The 24,160-nt window shown below is 39.2% G+C and overlaps 1 protein-coding gene across 1 annotated transcript in view; it reads left to right on the top strand.

The window, feature by feature from the left end:
- PID1 (phosphotyrosine interaction domain containing 1) overlaps window positions 1–24,160 on the top strand; it is a 141,232-nt gene that overhangs the window by 33,263 nt on the left and 83,809 nt on the right. Inside the window, exon 2 of the mRNA XM_060767820.2 lies at window positions 21,973–22,119. Within this exon, the coding sequence (XP_060623803.1) occupies window positions 21,973–22,119 (147 nt within the window). The remainder of the gene's footprint in view (window positions 1–21,972; window positions 22,120–24,160) is intronic.

Genomic DNA, 24,160 nt, shown 5'->3' with positions numbered 1-24,160 from the left:
TCCACCCAGTTACTCAGGAAGTCACGAAGATCTTCAATTTTTTTTTTTTTTTTGCTTTTCTCTGCTATTTTTTTCCACACACTTTTTTCTTTTGTTTCTTCTTCTTTTTCTTTCTTTCTTTCTATCTGTCTTTTAATATTGTCACAGAAAATTCAATATATATATATATATATTTAAAAAGGTTGGGAAGCACTGCTCTAAAGAGATTGAGCTGGGAGAGAGGTTTGAAGCAAAGTTTTTACTTAATTATTCAAGCCCTTAGCAATAAGGAATTGCGGTGGTGTTCAATACCACTGAATCCAAATAATAATATTATATAATGCTTGTATAATAGGAAAAATATACAATAGAAATCATTTCAATTCATAAACAATAAGAAGAGGAAAGCTTGCTAAAAAAAAGTCACAGTGCAACCTCACTTCCTAGAAAACTTCCTGTCCTTAAAAACAAAACAAAACAAAAATCACTGGCCTTAGTATTGCCTAACATATGGTTGTGGGAAACACTTATTTTTCAGGCTTATACAGCCAGACATTCTGGAAGAGCCCTGACTGCTTTAGGGTTTGATTTCCTGCCAAGCACATAGATCCTGTGCCCACTCTGCCATTATTCTCTTCTATAACCCATTTTTCCCCCTTTCAAAATCCTCATCCCTTTTTCTGGGTGGAACAGGAAAGATCTACTTCTACTCTGACCTAGTTTCTGGAAAAGTTCTTCCACTTTCCCCCTCCCCTGCTACCTGCTGTCTTCTCAAAGGAATCACACAGATCAGCCTGTCTAACAACAGAGGTGGATGATTCATTTTCTTCAGGTCTGGCATTTCTTCAGAGGCAGCAGGGCTTCTTGTTTTTCTGATTGTGAAAGAGGAAGAACCTCTTATGAAAAGTTTAAAAATTCTAATGGCATAATCACTGAATATATTTTAGTCACAAAATGAATATAGACTTATAGAATATGTGAAGATAACAAAAATACAGAACAGAGTTGACATCTTAAAGTAAAAACAAGAGGTGTGAAAAAAAGCATTACTTAAAAACTATTAAAATGTAATGGGAATTAAAGTAGCAGAGATTTTTAAAACCTTGGGATAACAAGAGAACAAAATCAACTTATTGGGGATGACATTATATAAAAGCTTAAAGGTGATCAAAATTCATAATGATGATTTCAACATTAGACAGGCAGTCCCCGAGTTACAAACGACTCATAGTTACAAATAGAGGTGAGACAACAGGAAGCAAGGGAAACCAACCCCTCCGAAGGGAAATTCACTCCTAAAAGAGTTACCATGGTGAAAAGGTGTCTCCACTGAAGCTTTCTCACCAGTCCTTGTTTCCACAAGTAGCCATTTTTTTTTCAAAATCCAATTCTCACAGGGATAGAAAGGGAGGTGAAATCTTCTGAACAGAGGCACAGAGAGCAAAACAAACACCACAGAGGTGTTAACCCTTTCCTATGCTACCCCAAAGGTAATATATACAGTGGAACCTTGACTTAAGAGCATCCCAATTTAACAGCTTAATGCTCCAGAATGGGGTAATAGCATTTCAAAAGCCTTATATGATTCTGGCCCAGCATACTTGTCTGAATGTATCTCCCTCTTCGGTCCACCTCGGAGCCTAAGATCATCCGGGGAGGCCCTACTCTCAATCCCGCCTCCATCGCAAGCGTGATTGGCGGAGACAAAAGAAAGGGCCTTCTCAGTGGTTGCCCCCGTCTGTGGAACACACTCCCCAGTGAAATTAGGTTGGCTCCATCTATCCTTTCCTTTAGGAAGAAGCTCAAATCATGGTTTTGGGACCAGGTATTTGGGTAGCAGGCTTAACAAGTAATTGCAATGCTTTATGAGAACTGATAGGGGACAGGCTTTGGACTGGAACTCTGGATGCTGAACTGGACTTGGATGTGGCTGTATTGCTGTTAAAAATGTTTTAATTTGATATTTTATGTGTTATATTGTTTTGTTGCGTGTATTGGCATTCAATTGTTGCTGGTTGTAAGCTGCCCAGAGCACCCCCTCCGGGCTTGAGAAGGACAGGATACAAATGCTTGAATTAATTAATTAATTGCATTGAGATAAGAGCATTTTGAGTTAAGAGCTCAGTGGTGTAACACACCACACTCTTAAGTCAAGGCATCACTGTGTGTGTGTGTGTACCTGTCCTGACTTACAAACAAATTCAACTTAAGAACAAACCTACAGAACCTATCTTGTTCGTAACTTGGGGACTACCTGTATAGACATCATTAAAAATCCCAGTAAATTCATCAGTAAGGCTGACATGATGATTTCATTATCTCAAACCCTCTCCCTCCATTTAAAAAACCTTCAGCTTTAATTAGGAAATCTAGAAAGGTAAATAAAATCTCTCCAAGAACTTGAATTAATAACTTAACGAATTAATCAACAAATTAATTCCAAGGTCATTGTTTTAATGCATTTAGATGAAATGAGAACTCCTTGACTTTCAAGGACATGGCAGGAGCTCTTACCTTGTTTTTAATGTAGGAAGTTTTATCCAGAGGTTTGCCTAAGTGCTTATTACAGAGCATTAGAAGAGAACCGTATAATCAGCAAATGAAAATTGCCAAGGAATGTCTGTTGCTCCAGTGCTCCAAGATGACTGTTCTCTAGCATGAAAACCGAAGGAAGGTTGTTTTCTCTCTGCATGCTCTATTTTCTTATAAAGTCTGTAATAGGTACCACATGTCTAAGGAGAGAACTGAAGCAAAAAATAATAGATCTGCCTTTAAGGAATAACCTGCTTCTCTAAAAAGCTAAGATGTGGTCTTTGCAGTTATATGGCATGATGAATTTTGTCTAAGTATACTATAACAATGTTCTCATTCCAGAACTTCTGAAGAGTTCTCTTGTGGTGCACGAATCAAGTGTTAGTCATGAAAGTAATAAAATATGACAGGCTTGGTTTGAAAAAAAATGTTACTGAGCAATAGAAAAAGTAAATGTTAGTGAGCAAGAATTCCTTAATCATTGCTTTTTTTAGTTCAAGATTTCTTCATTTCGTTTTCAACTGGTAGCTTACTATTGCAGTTTTAATGCCTGAATTGCTTTACAATACAGTGGCAGCAGATTCCCTCTGGTGCTGATGGGGCAAAGCCAAAGGGTCATTATGAATGGAGTAAAAAATTGACCCCCAAATCATGGGTTGGCCACCCTATGTCCCCCCTCGGGGGTGAGAAGGGTGGGTTAGAAATGCAGGAAATAAATAAATAAATATCTGGGTTCAGTGTATGATTACTGCATCTTAACTCTTATCAAGAAAGAAAAGAAAAGAAAAGAAACTGTCCCCTTCTCTGAGTACAGTGTCAAGAGGCAAGAGTTTAGTTGCTTTGAGTCTCCTTTCGCAGAGAAAAGTTGAGTATAAATACTACTTCTACTACTTCTGATAATCCTATCTGAGAGAACCTAAAAGAAGCACTGGAAATCTTTACCCTCTCCACTGCAGCATCATTTCTGGCTTTTTTGAATGTCTGGGCAGTAAAACAACAGTGGCAGCCAATGACAGTTGGTAATTTTACGTCTTCATGGAATGAAGCCGCATTTTGGCTGAATCTACACTTCCAAATAATGTTATTTCAGCTGCATTATGTGGTCAATATAGACTGATCATATAATGAAGTTCAAACTTGTGGTGTAATGTAAAATAAACCACGTGCAGTTCACATTTGATCAGCCTACACACTGCCTTGCCAGAGGAAAAAAATATGCCGTGCAAAGAACAACATATGTACAATGTGATCAGTTGTATCAACTCAAATAATGTCCGAGAGATTTAAAATGGTCTTTCTCTGCCAATGTGGATAAACTTCTTCAGCAACTCATGAAGCGAGAGAACACACCCAACTCTGTCTTTCCCTGCTTCTCTCTTCTAAACTCTCTCAGAAATCCGCATAGCTGAAGCCTGAACAAAAATGTAACTGTACCTAAAAGTCCCAGGCTCAGCCTGCTCCCTGGGCCTTGCCTGACCAATCAGCTTCATGCATATTATTTTACAGTTGACACACACACATTCACTGATTCATTGCATGCTCCAACAAAACTGTGTAGATCCTGTGTAGATCCAACCTTTCTTAGCCCTATCTGCATCTAGTTTTCTCCCCCTCATGCTGTACATCCACCATTTATTGTAGTTTCCTCCTTATCCATACAGCCTTTTGGATGAGCACAAATAGTTATACGTGTTGGTATTTTGTAGGGTCTTTGGCATCCTTTTACTTTGTTTACATCCTTTAGTATACAACTCTAATTGGCCTTCTGCTTAAAAAGTCTGAGGACCCCTGATATAAAGGAAGGAAATTCTTTTGATTCATTTGAGAGTTGGCTATGAAGTCCTTACCCTTAAGGCATGCCTTGTGATATTTACCCTACTGTTAACCTGTCAGACAGAACTGTTCGTCAATCCCAAGTGTACGATAGGACTTTCTGCATATCTGGTTCAGCACACCAAATATAGCTTCATTTCTGTGTGACGGTGTTGGCTTGTAAAACTTTATTTAGGTTGTCAAAGGCTTTCATGGCTAGAATCACTGGGTTGTTGTGTGTTTTCTGGACTGTAGGCTATGTTCCAGAAACATTCTCTCTTGGCGTTTTGCCTGCATCTATGGCAGGCATCCTTAGAGGTTGTGAGGTGGATGCCTACCATAGATGCAGGCAAAACGTCAGGAGAGAATGCTTTTGGGACATGGCCATACAGCCCGTAAAACATACAACAACCCATTTATTTAGGTTTCTGAGTAGTGGCAGCTATTCTCTTGCAGATATAAAGTTGTTGGGGATGAGTCACAGATGAAATGATTTTTCTGTATTTTAAGCTCTGGGTGCATCTACACTGTAGAATTAATACAGTTTGACTCTACTTTAAACTGCCATAGTTTAATGTTATGGAATCCCGGGAGGTGGAATTTTACAAGCTTTTTAGATTTCTCTGCCAAAGAGTGCTTGTGCCTTATCAAAGTGAAACTCCAGAATTCCTTAGCATTGAGCCATAACTGGAGCTGTGCCGAACTGCAATAATTCTATAGTGTAGATGCACCCTTTTTGCTATTAATTTCAATATCGACCCTCAATGAAAAACATTAGGCCATATGGTAAACTTAGGCATGCTGTTGCAATTGATAAATTGACAACAAAATGTATCCTCATTATTATAAGAATATATTTATTTCCTTTGAAATTGGTAGAATATAGAAAGGCATTGTAGAACTCAATGAATCAAAGATGTGAAATGGCTTCTGTTGAAGGAGGTCTTGGTACTTCTAAAGCTTTTAATTTGAGCCTGAAGTCAATCAGCATCTTTATACTGACTTGACTTGGCATTGCATCATATCCTCTCTTTTAAATACTTTCCTTGTATTTGGTGCATCTGTGAGAAAAATAAATATTTACAGTGTATTTTCCCTTCACCCTTTATAGAACACGGGGATGGGGTGGAAGGAAACATTACAGGCATCTTAATTTTATATGTAGGCTGCTTCATAAGCAGAAGCTGGAGGAGAAAATAGAGCAGCCAAGCACTGCCGTTCCTCCTTTTAATTGCATGCCTAGAGAAAATTACACACTTTCATAATTTAATATAATATCCCTGTCTCAAAGAGCCCACTGTTGATTTACAGTATGGAATCTGTGATCCTGAGCACAGACTTCTTTCCAATGAAACCAAGGAAACATATATGTAAATGCATTTGGTAATTGGGTGCAAGGATTTAATTTATTTCCACCGTTATTTTTTCAGGGAGGCGAACACACTCAAAAGGGAAATTGTAAAATTACAGGGTCATGGTGGCAGCAACACATTAAAGACAAGATGAATGAACTGAATTCTTTCATATAAATAGAAATGGTGTGCAGTGGATGACATGGCTTATACTTAGAAAATGGCTTTATGGTTAATTGCCCTAATGTTTGCAGCCTTAATAGGACATTTGAATTTTTAAAAAATCAAAACATTGAGAGGATAATCTCTATATTAATGACCATAAGTTACCAAACAGCAAGTAGGTAGGCCCCTCAGGCTGGGTGTTGTTATTACAGTAGTGGTGGTGGGTGTTTTCCAGAAATGTCGAATATATATAACAGTAATTTCCGAATTAAAAGAATTTTCTTCATGATTCATGGCATTTTTCTATATAAGGGATTAGGATTGTGGGTCCTTGTGGGAAGGTGGCCTGTGGCTGGATTTACACTACCATACTATATAGTTTAAAACTGCATTATATGGTCAGTGTAGACTCATATGCAGTTAAATTACATGATATGGGTCTATACTGACTATATAATGCAGTTCCAAATCATTTATTTATTTATAGTATTTATATACTGTTTTTCTCACCCCTAGGGGGACTCAAACTAAATTAAATGGTAGTGTAGACCCAGCTTGTGTTACACATTTTATCAGGGCCAATAGGATGATCTTTGTGTCCGGGGTAGCTTGATTGGGTGGTTAAGGTGTTGTCAAGTTTCAATACCAAGCAAAGAGCTTTCTTACTTCAGCTTGGTTTTTTGTCCCCTTTATTTGTATTTCTCTCCATGTTCTTCTTTATCTGGGATGTACAATGGATCTAGGCAATAGGGAAGCTACACTTAAACTGTCAGTTTACAACAAATGGCACACACAACCTTGTCCCAAAATGGGAGAACATGGAATTCTGCTGTGGTCCCCTTATTGTGAACCATCTTCTTTCTTTGTGGTCCATCAGGTCTCAACATTAGCTTCATTCCAACACCAAGAAAAGACACGGGGCCCTTCCACCAGCCATATAACCCATAATATCAAGGCTGAAAATCCCACAAATATCTGCTTTGAAGTGGGTTATCTGAGTCTACACTGCCATACATTCCAGTTCAAAGCAAAAAATGTGGGATTTTATTCAGCTGTGTGGAAGGGGTCATGATTATCATCTAAATATGCACACAAATATGGCTTTTAATTGTGTTTCATTAGTTTAACTGGTTTTATACTGTGTTGTTTTCACTTGCTAAAATACTTAGTACACATTTAGTCTATTTAATTTTTTTCAGATGGATTTAATTGATTTTATTTTATATCTCCTTGAGTTCCCGTGGTAGGAGATGAATCGAAGAGCTCTTAAGGGATAATGTGAAAAATTGGGATTTCATGTAGGCTTTATATGCAAATTACAAGGAAAAATAATACAGCGCAGTGGTAGGAAAGAATACATCAGTAGGAAAGTCCACGAAACAGCTGATAACTCCTTTCCTAGTAAATGATGAAAATTCTTCAACATCTTTTTTATTTTTCATTGTAATATTTATAATCTAGCCACTTATTAGACAACTGTTTTGCTTTCATACTACATTGACTTGGTCAAAGGTAGTGCTTTCTGTTATAGTCTTATAGTATGATTGCTTCAGAATATAAATTTAGTCTGTTTTATCAAGTCTTGCTCTTAATAGTGTACACTATATAGTATGCACTATATCAAGCATGGGTAAAGCCAGGCCCAGGGGCTGGATGTGGCCCCTTGAGCTGTTTTCTCAGCCCCCCCCCCTCTCTCCAACCATCCTATCATTCCTTCTCTCTTTCCTCCTTCCTTACCTCCCTCTTTCTCCCTTCCTCCTTCCTTCTCTTCCACCGTTTCGTCCTTCCTTCCCTCTTGCCTCCCTTCTCTCTCTCTCCCTTTCTCCTTCCTTCTATTCTCTTCTCTCCCCTCCCTCCCTCCCTTTTGTCTTTCCTTCCATCTGTCTTTCCTCCATCCCTCCCTCTCTCCCTCCATTCCTTTCATCCCTCCCTCCCTCCCTTTTCTTTTTCTTTCCTCCTTTCTTCCTGGGGGATGTTTAGCTGGGAGAAGAGAAGGTAGAGAGGGAACATGAGAACCATGTTTCAAGATTTGAAAGGGTGTCCCATGAGGAGGAGGAGGAGGAGGAGGAGGGGGAAATCTGACTTTCTGCTGCTCTAGAGACCAAGGTACAAGGGAGCAATGGTTTCAAATGGCAGGAAAAGAGATTTCACTGAAAAGATTAGGAAGAACTTTCTGAGAGTAAGAGCTGTTGGAGAGCGGCATAGGCTGCCCAGAGTGTGGTGGAGTCTCCTTCTCTGGAGGCTTTTTTGCAGAGGCTATCAATTGGGAGTGCTTTGATTGTGCTTTCTTGCATGGCAGGGGGTTGGACTGGATAATCCTTGGGAGTGTCTTCCAGCTCTAGGATTCTAACATTATAAATCAGGCGTAGGAAATATGGAATCTCATGGATACACTTTTCCTCTCCTGTCCACCATCTCATCCTGACTAAGGCTAACCCCAAATGTTTCCTATCTTTCCTTCATGTTCTGCCTCCGAAAGAGAAGAGGAAGGGGAGGAAAGGGCAGGGAGGGGACTTGGGGAGAAGACCCCTTTCTGGCCTGCCCACCCCACTCCGGCCCGCCATGTGGACCCCAGGTTAGAAAGTTTGCCCATTCCTGCACGATATCATTTAGTGTCTTATTTAATATTCAATCAACATATTAATAAAATTAAATAATTTATATCTTACTCTTGTTACAAACGGATCCATGGCAATACAGATGAAACAATGTATAATACCAGAATTGAAAAATAAACAATTACATCATTGATTTAAATCAGTGAAAAGTAGCAACAGGAAACCCATATCTTTTATTACACTGAGCTAGGTTTGAACATTTTGCTTATCCAGAAACGATTTTTTTTCTCTCACTGGCTGTTCAACTTTCTGAAATGAATGAAAAGAAGACTTTTAAATACAGAAATTTGAAGTTGAAATAAAACCTGCCACTGAATATAGACCTTGAACTTTGAAAGTTTTGGATTGTTTTGGGTTTTTTTTTGTTTCAAAGTTCAAATATTTTGTGTGCTAATATTTGACATTTTAGAAAAACAAAACAAAACAGAAGCACCCATTCTTTCATGGGTAACCTCTCCTAGCCTCCCATGACCCAAATGTGGTGAGTATAAATGAAACCAACGAAAATCTCAGATTTCCCAGAAATAGAAGAAAGAGTAGGGTTTCTAGTGTTTAGGCTGAGATACACTTTGCTATTATGGCACTCTGAGAGAGGTTTAATTTTGACATTATGTGATCTTTCATACATATGTTATTTAACTCTGGGAATTCAATATTCCACAAGGAACAAAAATAATCCCCTTTTCTTCTTACGAGAATTGAATTATGAAGGAACAAACTTGCGTACTGAACTACAGCATAAATATAACACACCTCCAATAGATATTATTTGCAATACAGATCCTATGGAAACTACTTTTTGTCAGTAAGCAACCAGAAAATATATTTATGTATATATGTATGCATGCATGTATGTACAGTAGATATCAGCTGAAGCTTCAAAGTTCAAGGAGATCATCTCAATTGACATGGGATTCCATTTAAGTCACAGCTAATAAAATGTAGACAATTGTTTGGGGTTCTTATGAAGAAGTTATGTCTAGGAGATTGGGTTCATGCGAAGGAGTTGTGTTTGTTCATTTTAAGAGTTACAGGAATTCATAGGCTTGCCTATGCATTCAGCTCATCTTAAGCAATGAGGCTTTTCATTTCTGCTTATAAAAATTATGGTACTGTTCCATTATCTGGGCAGAGGCCACTAAGAGAGAAGAATAGTCAATTTTAGCGGGGTGTTGAAGGAGGAATACTATATTCTCTGCTTTTGCTGATTATTTCCCCTCCCTCCTTCCCATATCACAAATGAGGGTTGATGCCACGATGGGAACATGGGTGGGGGAATAACAGGAAAACCAGGGGGAAATGGTTTTACTCATTCAACCCACCCTTAACCCCCATAAAATGGACTATCCATCTCTCTCTAGCACTCCCTAGTGGCCTCCTCTTGGATAATGGAATAGTACCATAATTTTGTGTGCTGAAATACATAGTTGCAATTATTTCTATTTAGTTTCCCAAAAATGTTTGAAGCAGTGAGATCCATCTCAGTCAGATAGGATAATGGTATAATCTTTACTTTGATTAATATTATTGATTTTATCATAAATTTCAAATCCAAAACTGTTAGAAAGCAACATCTGTCAATACGAAAGCTTAAAACATGATTACGACTCCCATATTAGGCTTCTGCACGGATTCGATTTGGTCGATTCCCTTCAGCTAATCTGGATGGTCCAGCTTGTTTGGCTGGCCATAACAGCAAGGGTTCAGCCTTCATGAGTTTTTGAGCCACATCAGAGCAGTGGCTGTCAAAAACCAGCTGCCTTCAGTTACAAGTAGAGTGCGGGAGGGGATCTGCCTAAGCATTGAACCCGGTCTCCACAGACAGAAAGGAAAGGGTCACAGAAAGAGTGGTATCTTTGATGCTTTTAATCCAGGTCTTAATGAAGGATATAAAGACAAATGATGCTTAAAATGACATGAAGGGGAGCCTGGGAAGCCCCCCCCCCCCCCCAGGAAGGACAGGAAACTAATCTTTTGGCTTCCTGGATTGAAAATAGAGGTCTGTCCTCCCGAATCCTGGAAGCTCCCGAAAAATGGATTGGGACCCCCACTGAAATCCGGGACACCAAAATGGATCGCAGTTTACCCAGATTGCATAAGCCTAGAACATATTAGCCAATATGACCACAGTCTATGTTTGCTGGAGGATTCCATGCATGGTAATCAAAACAGTAACTTTTTCAACTTCTGGTCAAAACATTTTTTTAAAATCTCATGAATCTTCTTTAGTATAACAACTTAAAATATTATTTCACTAATGGTTGAATGTTTTGTAGGGCAATCATTTTTTCTTCAGGCTGTACTTACTTACTTACTTAGGTGATCCCTCATTGTCCAAGTAAGATTGTCTTCCAAGTGCTATGTCCTGGCAGTGGGTATGTAAGGTGACTGTGGAGCCCTATTCTTGACCTACATGTTCCCTGGCAGTGAGGGCATCAGTTTCCAGGTGGAAGACGGTCCTGGTCGGGGTTTGTTTGATGTTTCTCTCTTTTGTCCTCCATTTGTGCCTCTTCAAATTCTACAGCACTACTGGTCACAGCTGACCTCCACCTCGAGTGCTCAAGGGCCACGGCTTCCCAGTTCTTGGAGTCTGTGCCACAGTTTTTAAGGTTGGCTTTGGTTCTCTTTTCCTGTCCTCCAATATGTACATTGAAAGGAAAAGAGAAGCTGACAAATGTGTCATCATTGATTGGCAATTACCTTCATTCCAAGCAAGGACACAAGCCTGTTTTTAATGTTTACCAAGAAAATATCATAATACACACATTCACAGTGTACTGAACAGTAGGAAATTCTCCTCTTTATCCAATCTAAAATGAATGGTATAGAAAAAGAGGAGAATGAGCAGGAGAATATCCTTGTGGATTGTGTTGATAATCAAGTTGTTTTCTTGTGCGCAAGCTGTTTACACCAACCATTTTCTCACACTACTTAATTTATGGTTTCTTTCTCTTTGTTGCAATGGTTTATATGGAACAAAACTGCCATTCATAATTGGGCCAAACAAATGTAGTAAAACATGACCATAGCTGGGAAGTACTTCACGGTATGGATTTATGTCAAGAATGTTAATGATTTGCTTATGAATAAGTGAGCCCATAGTATTGTGAAACAGTCTCTGACAGAACTGCTGAATGGGCACTTTTAAATGAATTGAAACAATTCCTGAACTAAATAAGCTGTATTGGTCATATATGGGTATGTTTAGAGCTAGTTACATGTTTATGCATTTAGAAGTTTTAATTCCACGTACACTAATTACGCTACTCTTGCTCACATATAAAACATGGTTTTTCTGCTTTTACTTCTCTCTCAACCCATGAGGGATAATTACACTTGTCAATTCAACATAAAAGGGATGATAAATATTGTATTGAAAGTTAGATATTAAGAATCTTAGAGTTTTTAAAAAGCCCAGGATAGATTTGACTGAGAAAAGCAGCATCCCATAGTCATGTTGAAAGTATCTGTTTTGAAGATCATTAACTATAAGTGATCATAAAATTTTAAAAAATGAACTGTAAATCTCATTAAAGCAATTTGGAAGTCCTCCAGAACAGAATTATTCTCTTCTATATCCGGGAGCTGTGGCTGTGTGAGCCAACAATCAGTCAGGGCAATACATACCAGGAAATTGGTAATTTCGGCAATGTATGCAAAAAACAACAAAAACAACCCACCAAGGAACAACTCTCACAATGCTATTGGGCTATCATAAACAAAAAGTCTATAATAGTTGTTAATCTGTCTGCCATTGAAAAATAGTGTTTTTTTAGTTCTCACGAATATATGCTTTTCTCTCCAAGTGACAAACAGTTACTCATAAACTTTTGAGTATGCAAAGGGATCTTGTAGTTCCTTATAGTCTAACTGAGGGGTCTTCCAGACATGCCCCAAATGTGGGACCTGACGCGCTTTTACCTGAGATGTGCAAACGATGCCTCAGGTCAAACCTGAGTTTATTTGCTTTGTTCCAAATTAATTAGATACCCCATTAGATCTGGGCCTTCCTAAAAGGTCTGGGTCTAATTTGGCTATTGGGTCTGTGGAGACTCACCCCCCCCCCCCCCCCCCCGGGTAGTTTCAGGACTACTCAGAACTACCCAGGGTGAGTCCCCATTTGCCATCTTGCGCCTTGCCCCAGGTGGCAAAATGGGTTAAACCCTTGTGCCAGCAGGACTGCTGACTGAAAGATCAGTGGTTTGAATCTGGGGAGCGGGATAAGCTTCCATGTGTCAGCTCCAGCTTCTCATGCAGCGACGTGAGAGATGCCTCCCACAGGTTGGTAAAACATCTGGGCATCTCCTGAACAACGTTCTTGCAGATGGCCAATTCTCTCACACCAGAAGCAACTTGCCATTTCTCATGTTGCTCCTGATACAAAAAAGAACTTGTACCTTTTGGGTTACTGGAACCCAAATGTGTGAGATGGTGCCCATCCCCTTTCCACAGGCCCCCAAAACAAGCTTAATTTTTTTAAAAAAAACTTGCCAGGCCACTATTAGGGTTGTTCTTCCTTCTTCCTGGCAAGTAGAAATGACACACCAGGAGATAGGGTGAGGGGCGAGGAGCAAAATCGCTCAATGGCCCCCCTCCCCCCAAATCTTCTGGCATATCATTTCTATGTGCCAGGAAGATGGAAGAACCACCATAATGGCATCCTGTTTTTTTTTTTTTTTTTAATTTAAAGCTTGTTTTGGGAGTCTTTGGGGTGGCTGAGTGCCATCCCTGTAGATATCAGGATGGCATCTAGACATCTCCCTCCTGGGAAAGCCCAGGTTTTGTATGTGTGTGTGTATCTGCATTTAAACATGTACCAAAGTGGTTTTTTAAACCCACTTCAGTGCAAGTTTAAATTATGTTTGGAAGTGCCCCGAGACTCCATTTACACTGCCATATAATCTAGTTTTGGAATCCAGATTATCTGGTTTGAATTTAGTCGCTTTAGAGTCTCCTCTGGAGAGAAAAGCAGAGTATAAATAAACATAATAAACATAGTAATAATTGAAGAACTGTTACTTGATCTACACTGCTATATAAAATCCAGATTATCTGCTTTGAACTTGATTTTATGACAGTGCAGACTCATATCATCCAATTCAAAGCAGATAATCTAGATTCAGAAACTGGACTATATGGCAGTGTAGATCCAGCCTGAGAGATCAAAGTTGGTAGCAGAAGCTTTTATAGACTAAGGCTTCATTTACATTGGTCAGTTAAATCAGGGCTAGTCTGGAGCAGAAATGCTGGAGACTAGCCCTGGAAGTGGCCGCATGCATTATCTTGAATTGGTTGTGGTGGTGAGCCATAGTCCAGGCAGCCAGTCCAGCCTGTCCATAACTGCATTTGTCACTTGGACCATCACTTCACCATCCATGTTGCTATGCCCACTCCTCAAACTTTTGCCATTGTGGGTGCTCCATTTGAAGAAGCAGTCATGCAGCTAGGATCACCCTTCTTCTTTCTGGCTGCATAGGCACTTCTACTTATGCCAGCCTGGGTTTCCTGCAATGGTAGGAGCTCATGCAGAGCTCTGCAGCTCTCTGGAAGCAGTAGCAGAGAAATGGACCTGACCTGCAGATGTTTAGGAGCAGCATTGGTGGCAAAATGGTCTAATAGGAGCAGGGAAAAGAGGATGGTGGCAGTACCTTTTGTGGTCAGTAGATTAATCTGAATCAGGCACAATCATGCTTACAAAACTATATTGAAGTTTCAGCCTTTCAGACAAACTCTGAATTGCCATGTATTTTTTAAAACACAGGGCTAAACTGGATTAATATAGTTTACCCTGCAATAACTACAAGAGGAAGAGAAACTTTATGAAGACAGCCACAACTGAATGCATAGGACATATGAGTTATTCATCTCAACTAGATGAGCCCTAGCACTACAGGCCCATCCAAATGTGGGATCTGTCAGGGTTTTTACCAGGGTTATGCAAACGACGCCTCCGGTAAAAACAAATTAATTCTAAATAACTGAAGTTATTCCAAATTAATTAAATACCCCATTTGATCCGGGCCTTCCTGAAACGCCAGGATCTAATAGAATATTGGACTGTGGGGACTCACTTCTGGGTAGTCCTGGGACTACCTGAGTTCCCATTTGCCACCCTGAAGCTTTTGGGCTCTTGGAGTCCAAAGGTCCAGCATGGCGCCCACCCCCTCTCTCCCCAGTCCCAAATTTCCCTCTAAAAACAAAGTTAAATTCACCTGGTTATCATAACTTTCCTCCTTGCGCCCTCCTGGTGGGTGGAGATTACACATGAGGAGACCGGGGATGGGAGGGGATTTTTTTCCCTTTCCCCCCCCAGTTTGTAATTTGGATGGCATGTAGACCCCCTCCCCGCAAAGGCTTGGAGCTTTTTGTCAACATGGGGACTCAAATCCATGCCAAAATGAGTTTTTAAAACCTGCTTTGGCATGGGTTTGGGGCTTGTCTGGAAGCACCCTACATCTTCAGATGTACACATCTGGGGAAGTACACGGAGGACACCTACACTGCCATATAATCCAGTTCAAAAACTGATAATCTGGATCTTATATGGCAGTGTAGAAGGGGTCTAAGGTTAATATAGGGCCCTTTCTACACTGCCCTATATTCCAGGATCTGATCCTAGATTATCTGGTTTAAAGTGGATTATATGAGTCTCCACTGCCAGATAATCTGGGATAAGAAGATAACCTGGGATCAGATCCTGGAATATTGGGGCAGTGTGGAAAATGCCATAGAGGAGGACCAGCCTCATAGTGATGAAATGTTACAGATCCGATCTGGGATAATATGGAGCAAGGCCACATTAATGTAATCTTGCCTCAGGTTATGCAGAATTAATCTCTAAGGTACTACAAATCTCCTTTCCTTACTGATATTCCAGACTAACACAGCTATGTGTTCAAATGTTGAACTAAGTTACTGTGTAATACGTGGCTGATCTGTAAATACCATTCTCATACTTGTACTATGTCAAGATGTGAACGGCTTTCAACTATGTTTATTGGCATGCTATCTAAATATAATTTCTTGCAGCCTAGATTAGGACAGGAGGTGAGCATGTTAGATGCAGAAGCAGTGCTGTGAAGTAAATTAGCCAACTCTGAAATACTTCTTTCAGTGTCAAAGACGAGACATTCTGGAGCCAGTTTTAATATGTTCAATATATTTGAACAGTCCAGCATCTAGAGACATTAGACTGTCCCGACTAGTTTACTCACAGTATTGAGAACTTAATTTGAAGTCTGCTGAAATAAATGGAAGCCTGTCCATTGATTTGTCTTGGCTTTTGGCATGAGTCCCAGTGATATTACTTATGAATGGTGGTAGGGAAATATGTATGAGTTTGTTATTGCCTTAGCAACGCATCAAGGCTGAGAAATGAGTGTTAGCTGCTACCACCAGAGATTCCTTTGATAAAGTTTCATAAAAGAATGTAAACATTGCTATGCTGGATCACAGTAAAGGTCCATTCACAGGTGAATATGTTCTTTCTAAGCCAGATAGATTCCCTTGGGAAATTTGGAATCACCTCATGTTCTATATTTAAAATAAAAAAAACCTTTAACATGCTTAACGTCTATTTAATTAGACTTGCATTCTTGCAGTCAGCCAAACATTTTCTTTGAAGTCTGGCATTATTAGGATCAGTATCAATTTCTAAAGGTCTCAGGATTCTGTTTCTATACATGATTTTTTTAATTCTTTGAATTAGTGCTCACTATGTGTAGACACATACATGGCACATATAGTTTACCTGAGAGATCCACATCATTGAAGGATTATTTGCAAAACACTTAGGACTTGTAATGAAATATTTATAATGTGAAGTGCTGCTGTTTAGGGCTCTAACTACTCCATTCCATTCCAACTTACATCACATTCAGATTTTCATTCCTCTTTCTAAACGGTTGGTCAGCATAGTGTAACCATTGAGCTGTGGAACTCTTAACTTTCCATTTAAGAAAATTAAATTGATTTAATCTTTCAGAGCAATTGTTACAAAAGCAATTTCAGCAGTTGGAGTTAGAAGACGTATATACATGTAGGCAGAGAGGTGTGCAAGAAAGTGCCAATTAGGTTTTTTCTTTAAATTGCTGCATTTTAAGCATTTAAGTGAATTCAGAATTTCATCAGATGTGGGAAGAAATTAAAGAGCCAGTTTATTAGATTGGTTAGATTAGAGATCTACGACCTCCTTGACCACTGAAGACCATTTTGGACAAGGCTTAAGGGACAGTAATTTGACTGGCAAAGGGTATGATAACTAGTAGCCACAAGTCCAGTTACTTTACTTTAAGTCAGACCTCTCTAACTTAAATAAGTTAGAGAGATCTGACTTAAAGAAAAGTAACGTTATTGCTGTAATTTACCACTTTTTTCACCCCTAAGGGGACTCAAAGTGGTGCACATCAAAAAATGTTAAAATTCAATGCCTCACATATAATAAAATATGGGTTTGCACACACGCATTCAAAGAATAAGTGACTACGGGCTTCGATACGGTTTGAATATGGGTTATGAACAAAGATCTTGGACAAATGGAGCTATGTTTTAATTTGTTTCCTGTTTTAATGTGTTTAATGACTAATTATTAACTGTTTTAATGAAATAGGTATGTTATTGTTTTTACCAGTATTGAATTGTACCGGAGTTGTAAGTTGCTTTGAGTCCCCTGAAGGGGAGAAAGGCGGGGCATAAATGAAGTAAATAAATAAATAAATAAATATGGATGATACATTAAAAATGGAGGCTCATCTGCAAAGTCAAAATTACATTCACCCTTCCCTCCTGACCTAAATATGTACAAATGTATTTTTGACATCTGCCTTAGCCTTTAAGTTTGGGAAAATCTCTGCATATTTAATATAGTTATTATGGATGTGGTTGAATATTGAGGCTCATGGATAAGATTAGGTGATAATCTAGAACACAGTTTTTGTTTTATATATTAAGTATGCTTCTAGCTAACACCCCTCCCTACCCCTTAATGAGCTTAAGATAATGTATATGACCATCTATTTTTTTCATGACAACTGAAAGAAACTTAAATCGAAGTCCTAGTGTAATACCTTAACTATTAATTTCACTATACCCATATTTACTTCTGGGATTTTGTGTCCTCTAAAGAAGCCCCAAGGCAATACAATCTGCATGGTTGTTGCTGTTTAGAGTTCTTCTAGAGCAGCATTTCTCAAACTGAGGGCTAGGAACCCTGGGGGGTCATGAGGAGGTGTCAGAGGGATTGCCAAAGACCATCAGAAAACACAGGATTTTCTGTTGGTCGTGGGGGTCCTGTGTGGGAAGTTTCGTTCAATTTTATTGTTGGTAGGGTTCTGAATGCTCTTTGATTGTAGGTGAACTATAAATCCCAGCAGCTCCAACTCTCAACTGTCGAGGTCTGTTTTCCCCAAACTCCACCAGGGTTCAAATTTGGGCATATTTGGGTTTGGTCCAGATCCATCAATGTTTGAGTCCACAATGCTCTCTGGATGTAGGTGACCAACAACTCCAAAACTCAAGGTCAGTGCCCACCAAACCCTTCCAGTATTTTCTGTTGGTCATGGTAGTTGTTGATGGAGTTCAGAATGCTATTTGATTGTAGGTAAGCTATAAATCCCAGCAATTACAACTTCCAAATGATAAAATCAGCGCCCCCCCCCCCGCCCCCCGGGCAAAGCCCAGCAATATTCAGATTTGGGCATATCGGTATTTGTGCCAAATTTGGTCCAGTGAATGAAAATACATCTTGCATATCAGATATTTACATTACTATCCATAACAGCAGCAAAATTACAGTTATGGAGTAGCCACAAAAATACTTTTATACTTGGGGGGTCACCATAACATGAGGAACTGTATTAAGGGGTTGTGGCATTCGGAAGGTTGAGAACCACTGTTCTAGAATGATTTCCAGATTATTTTGAGGTCATAAACCCTTCATTGCTAATTAAGTGATATTAAATGTGAACATAGGGATATATTTTTCAATATGTGGCAGTTGTGTGTAACCAAGGAGCTATATTATTCCATTTGTTATTCAATTCAGACTGAAACATAAATTGTCCTGAAGAAGAGATCTGGACTATCCAGTTCCCTTTCCATATTTTTGTTTAAGAAATCCAATCTGGATCGCTTCTCAAGCTTCTAAATTGGAAAACCACAGAGATGTTCAAGTTACAAGAAGCCTTAACGAAACTTGAACATTTGTATTCATAGAAGGGTGTTCTCAAAAATGTATAACATCTTAATGGAAATCTTATGTTATGATAAAAGTAAAAGGAAATTGGTCGTGGATTTGAACAGAAGTTTCACTATATAAAATGGAACTTCATTAGTGAAATTGCAGCAGTTTCTCATCCAATTAAATGCTGTTTTACTCTCTCAAGATTAAAAAGCATGTTTCATAATGTAACAGGTAACTCTGTGAGGTGCTGGGTGGAATATATGTTTTTGCAATGCTAGTGTGAGAACCAGGGAAGGAAAGGTTTAAAGTATGGAAGTCATAATAGAAACAGATGCTGCAACAGAGCCACATTTTTTGTTAAACAATGGTTAAAGGCCAGGTTAGGGGGAAAAAATGTACAAACTCACTTCTCAGTTTGTTACAATATCAATTGCCAGAAAGAGTGTTGCAATGTATTGGAAAAACAAGTTTGACATGATGATTTAATGTAGCCTGCCAGTTAGCAAAATGTTACTAAAAGCAATGTTTTTTATTGGATCCACATTAAGCTGTCTGAATCTGTAAAAACGGAGTTACTCTTGATACTCTATATTGCACTGTAATAAGGTTTTTGAACTAAACTTGGAAGTAGTTTTCTAGTTTATTTTAACTGGCTTATTTTGAAATTATTTACAATTCTTTTACGATTTGAATTGTACTATGCTTACATTGTAATTAACCCAGACTACCAGAGTTTTTAAAGGCAATATAGGAATATAATGTAGGGACCCCAGTGGTGCAGTGGGTTAAACCGCTGAGCTGCTGAACTTGCTGACTGAAAGGTTGGCGGTTTGAATCTGGGGAGCATGGGGAGGTCCTGTTGTTAGCGCCAGCTACTGGCACCCTAGCAATTCGAAAACATGCAAAATGTGAGTCGATCAATTGGTATTGCTTCGGTGGGAAGGTAATGGCACTCCATGCAGTCATGATGGTTACATGACCTAGGAGGTGACTACGGACAACACCGGCTCTTCAGCTTAGAAATGGGGATGAGCACCATCCTCCAGAGTCAGACATGACTAGACTTAATGTCAAGGGGAAACCTTTACCTTTACCTTAGGAATATATTAATACATAAATGATGTGCAAGTTGACAGTGGGATTGTTGGAAAAGAGGGACGTACTTTTTGGAGACTCGAGGACCTTCCACTTGCATCAGATCAGATTTGGAACCAATCATCCATATAATTATTCATAATGCCCCATAGATCTTTATATAGTTATCAGAATCTAATAGTGGCACTCTCTTATGCATGGAGACTTATCATGCCCCTTTGCACAAGTATCATGCCTATTCCACTGCATTCTTCTCCTTTCCTTGGCAATTTGAAATGACCATTTGTTATTTTTTATTTGAAGGGGTGGTGAGTGATGCTGGAGGCACTCACTTGGCTGTGTGATGGTTATGCTGTTCTGACTGCATCTGGATGCTATCATCAGACCAAGAGATTCAGCATAATTCTGATGGCAGGGCTTTTCACTATGCCAGTGTTAATTTTTTGCCCTCCCTCCCTTCTTTCCATCCTTCCTTCCACTCTTTCATTGATTGTAAATTTTGCAATTAAAAATGATCATGGCATATCTAAACTGTTGGATTAATGCAGTTATTTATTTATTTATCATGTCAGAAACTACTTAATATATTTGAAACACAAACAAAGTAAAAAAAACTTGGCATTTTACTAAATGTCCTTTGACCAGTACCTGGCCACTTGGAGTGCATCTGGTGTCACTCTGAGAAGGCCCTTCATTGTGCATGCGCAGGGCTCAGGTTGCATTGTAGTCGATGGTCTGTGGTTTGCTCTCCTCCACACTCGCATGTCGTGGACTCCTCTTTGTAGCCCCATTTCTTAAGGCTGGCTCTGCGTCTCGTGGTGCCAGAGCACAATCTGTTTAGCGCCTTCCAAGTTGCCCAGTCTTCTCTGTGCCCAGGAGGGAGTCTCTCATTTGGTATCAGCCATGGCTTGAGGTTCTGGATTTTAACCTGCCACTTTTGGATTCTCACTTTCTGAGGTGTTCCTGCGAGTATCTCTGTAGATCTTAGAATGCTATTTCTTGATTTAAAGCATTGGCATGCTGGCTGATATCCGAACAGGGGCTGGGCCGGAGATGCCTTGGTCCTTTCATTTTTGGAGACTACTTCCTGGCAGATGTCAGATGGTGCAATATCGGCTAAACAGTATAATTTTTCCAGTGGTGTGTGACGTAGACATCCTGTGATAACGTGGCATGCCTCATTAAGAGCCACATCTACTGCTTTAATGTGGTGAGATGTATTCCACAGTGGGCATGCACATTCAGCAGCAGAGTAGCAAATCGCCACAATTGACTTGCAGCATGCAACCAACCAAAATAATGCAGTTTGAAACCACTTTAACTGTCATGGCCGATATTACGGAATTCTGGGAGTTGCAGTTTGATGGTATACCAGAAACTTTTTGCAGAGAATGTTAAAACTTTGCAAAACTACAGCTTCCAAAACTCCATAGCATTTGGCCATGAGAGTTACAGGCTGGATCCACACTGCCATATAATCCAGTTTCAGAATGCCTATTAACTGCATTGAACTGGATCATATTAGTTTACACTGTCATATAATTCAGTTCAATGCAGTTAATCTGTATTATATGGCAGTGCAGATACAGCTAACATGGTGTCAAACCATGTTAATTCTATATTATAGGTGCACCCAGAGAGAAGGAACCTTGCCCTACTCTAATTTCCCCCACTTTTTGCCATCTTTGTATGCTGGCAAAGCGAATTCCAATGAAGGCCTTCCATGACACACAGCCACTTCCGGTGGCAGCCTGTTGAAATCCATCTTGCCAGTGTGTGAAGATGGAGAGAGGAGTCCATTTTTAGAAGTCGGTTAAGTCAGATATCCATTCTTAAAGATGCTTTCTCCCTTTTTCCTTCTGCCTGTGGGATAGAGTCCACAGGCAGGTTTTTGAACTCCCAATCCAGCTTGTGTATTTGAAATTACCCTATTTTAGTTTTTTTGCAGTCATAGATGGGAAAGAAGGGAAAGCCAATATATACCTCTATGTATAAGTTGTCTATCTTGTCATTGTATAATCGGCATCAAATATTTGCCATATATGTGTTCTGTGATTAGCTCTGAGTCCCCTTCAAGGTGGGATGAGCGGAATATAAACACTGTAAATAAATAAATATTAAATAAATAGAAAGAAAATTTTGTCTTCCATGTTGGCCTGAATTCAAACACATCATCATCATCAACAGCAAATAACAACAGCAACATAAATAGTATTTTTCTGTTTTTATGTTCATTTAGCACTTCCAGACCATGCTGAAGACTAAGCTAAATGTCCTAACTCTTCGGAAGGAGCCTCTCCCCGCTGTAATCTTCCATGAGCCAGAAGCTATAGAACTGTGCACCACAACTCCATTAATGAAGACCCGGGCACATGCTGGATGCAAGGTATGTAACCACTCATAACCTAATCTACCTGTCTACAATGGAAATAAGGAAACCATGCGGCATGTGTGTGTGTCATAGGAAATCCCATATAAATGAGTTTGTAGAACATCTAATTAAACCTTTTTACATGCATAAATTTGAATTGCAATATACTGGAGATGAGTTAGTTCAGAAAAGATCCCTGATTTCCTGACATCTCCAATTACTCTCCTTAGATAACAAAGTTGCTGGAAACCTGTTGGTGATTGAGTAGAAAATGGCGACACAGTTAAACTCCTTGGTGTGACTCTATATAAGGTTGCTTGTCCTCATTTTTAGAAATATATTTTCTGCTAATTGTCCAACTAAAGGAAATTTCAGTATGTTTATTTGATTTTGCCCACAGAACACACATACCATATAATAAATGCATCATATCAATACAGAACTTTTCAGCACTCCAGCCCAGCTGCTCTTGGACATTAGGGGGCCTTTGAGAAGGCTGTGGAAGAGGGAATGGAAGACTATAGGGCAAATGGAAATAGCTGAAATTAACCTTCCCTCTTCTTTATACAAGCTGGAATCTTTCCTAAATCACAGACTGTTTCTTTGCACTGGATGCAAGCCACTAACTTTAGTCACCATTTTAGTGCTGTGTTTGCTCTTTCTGTCAAGAAATAATGTAAAAAGCCCATGCGTTAATGAGCAGAACAATTTGCGTGTTTATACAGCCAGCTCAGATTTTATTTAAATTTCACTTAACTCTCATGAGATAATGCAGCTGTTGCAGAATTAATAGGATTATTTGGGATTTGTACTCTTGTCATGTCATTAAACCGATGATATGAGGTATTAGACAGTGGAGTGGACAACCTTGGCATATAGTGGTTGATAACTGGTTAGAGGTTTTTAATCATAATGGGACACTTTCATTCTCAAGAGCCACTTCTGTATTGCAAAATGTACATAGAAGAAGATCTACAATGTAGTTCTCCTAGAACATTCAAATGGTATTGTCAGTTTTAGCCACATGCGAATTACACTTTTCTTTCTGTATACAGGATGCTTTCAGGGAACTTCCCCAACCACAAATATATTGATTTTTGCCATTAGACTGTTTTTGTCCCAACTACTGCAATATACTGGAACATTTTTTTTTTCATATTTATGGGAGGCTTCACACGCTGGAGCGAATATGAAGTGCAATAGGGTTGCTGTAAGTTTTTTGGGCAGTATGACCATGTTCCAGTAGCATTCTCCTCTGACCTTTTGCCTGCATCTGTGGCAAGCTTCCTCAGAGGTTTGTTCAGAGGTCTGAGGATGCTTTCCACAGATGTAGGCAAAACTTCAGGAGAGATTGCTACTTGAAGGAACATGGTCATACAGTATGAAAAACTCACAGCAACCCAGCAATTCCAGCCATGAAAGTCTTTGACAACACATTATATGGAATAGTCTGCTTGCTTATCAATAGATTTAACTTTCATTGTGGATAGGGACATTATTGTCATCCATATTTTAGAATTCATTTGGATTAAAAATATCCTTGCACCAATATTGGATTTAAAAAAATATATTTTTATTGATTTTGGGATGGATTCTCTGAACAGTTGGTTATGTGAAGCACACTTTATTTTGCAAATTTGAACATTCATTTTGATGTAAGGCAATTTTATATACTGAAATACTTTTGAATTTTCAGTAGGGTGCAGGATGAAGGTAGCTTTGTTCCTTTTATATGCCTTCAAGTCAACTTTATTATAACCCTATTATTTATTTTGCCTGGCAAGATTCAGAGGAGGTTGCAAGTCTGAGGGATTACCTGTCAGGGATCTTGTAGAAGTGGCTTTTCTGTATTGATTGGGTTGGACTAATTGATTTTGATATTCTTTCCCATTCCATGATTCATTGATGACATGGTGAAGGTGTGCCTGTTCCTTACTGCAAAGGCATATGTGACAGTGACCAGGTATTTGAGGGGTGGGGAAAAAAAAACACAGTTTTTGTAGTTGTCTGCAAGTCAGCTCCTGGCATGTTCAGTAAATTGTGACATTCAAATACA

Source organism: Anolis sagrei, chromosome 3 (genome assembly GCF_037176765.1).
Source record: "Anolis sagrei isolate rAnoSag1 chromosome 3, rAnoSag1.mat, whole genome shotgun sequence".
Classification (NCBI taxonomy): Eukaryota; Metazoa; Chordata; class Lepidosauria; order Squamata; family Dactyloidae; genus Anolis; species Anolis sagrei.
This window is presented reverse-complemented; position numbering and strand designations above follow the sequence as displayed.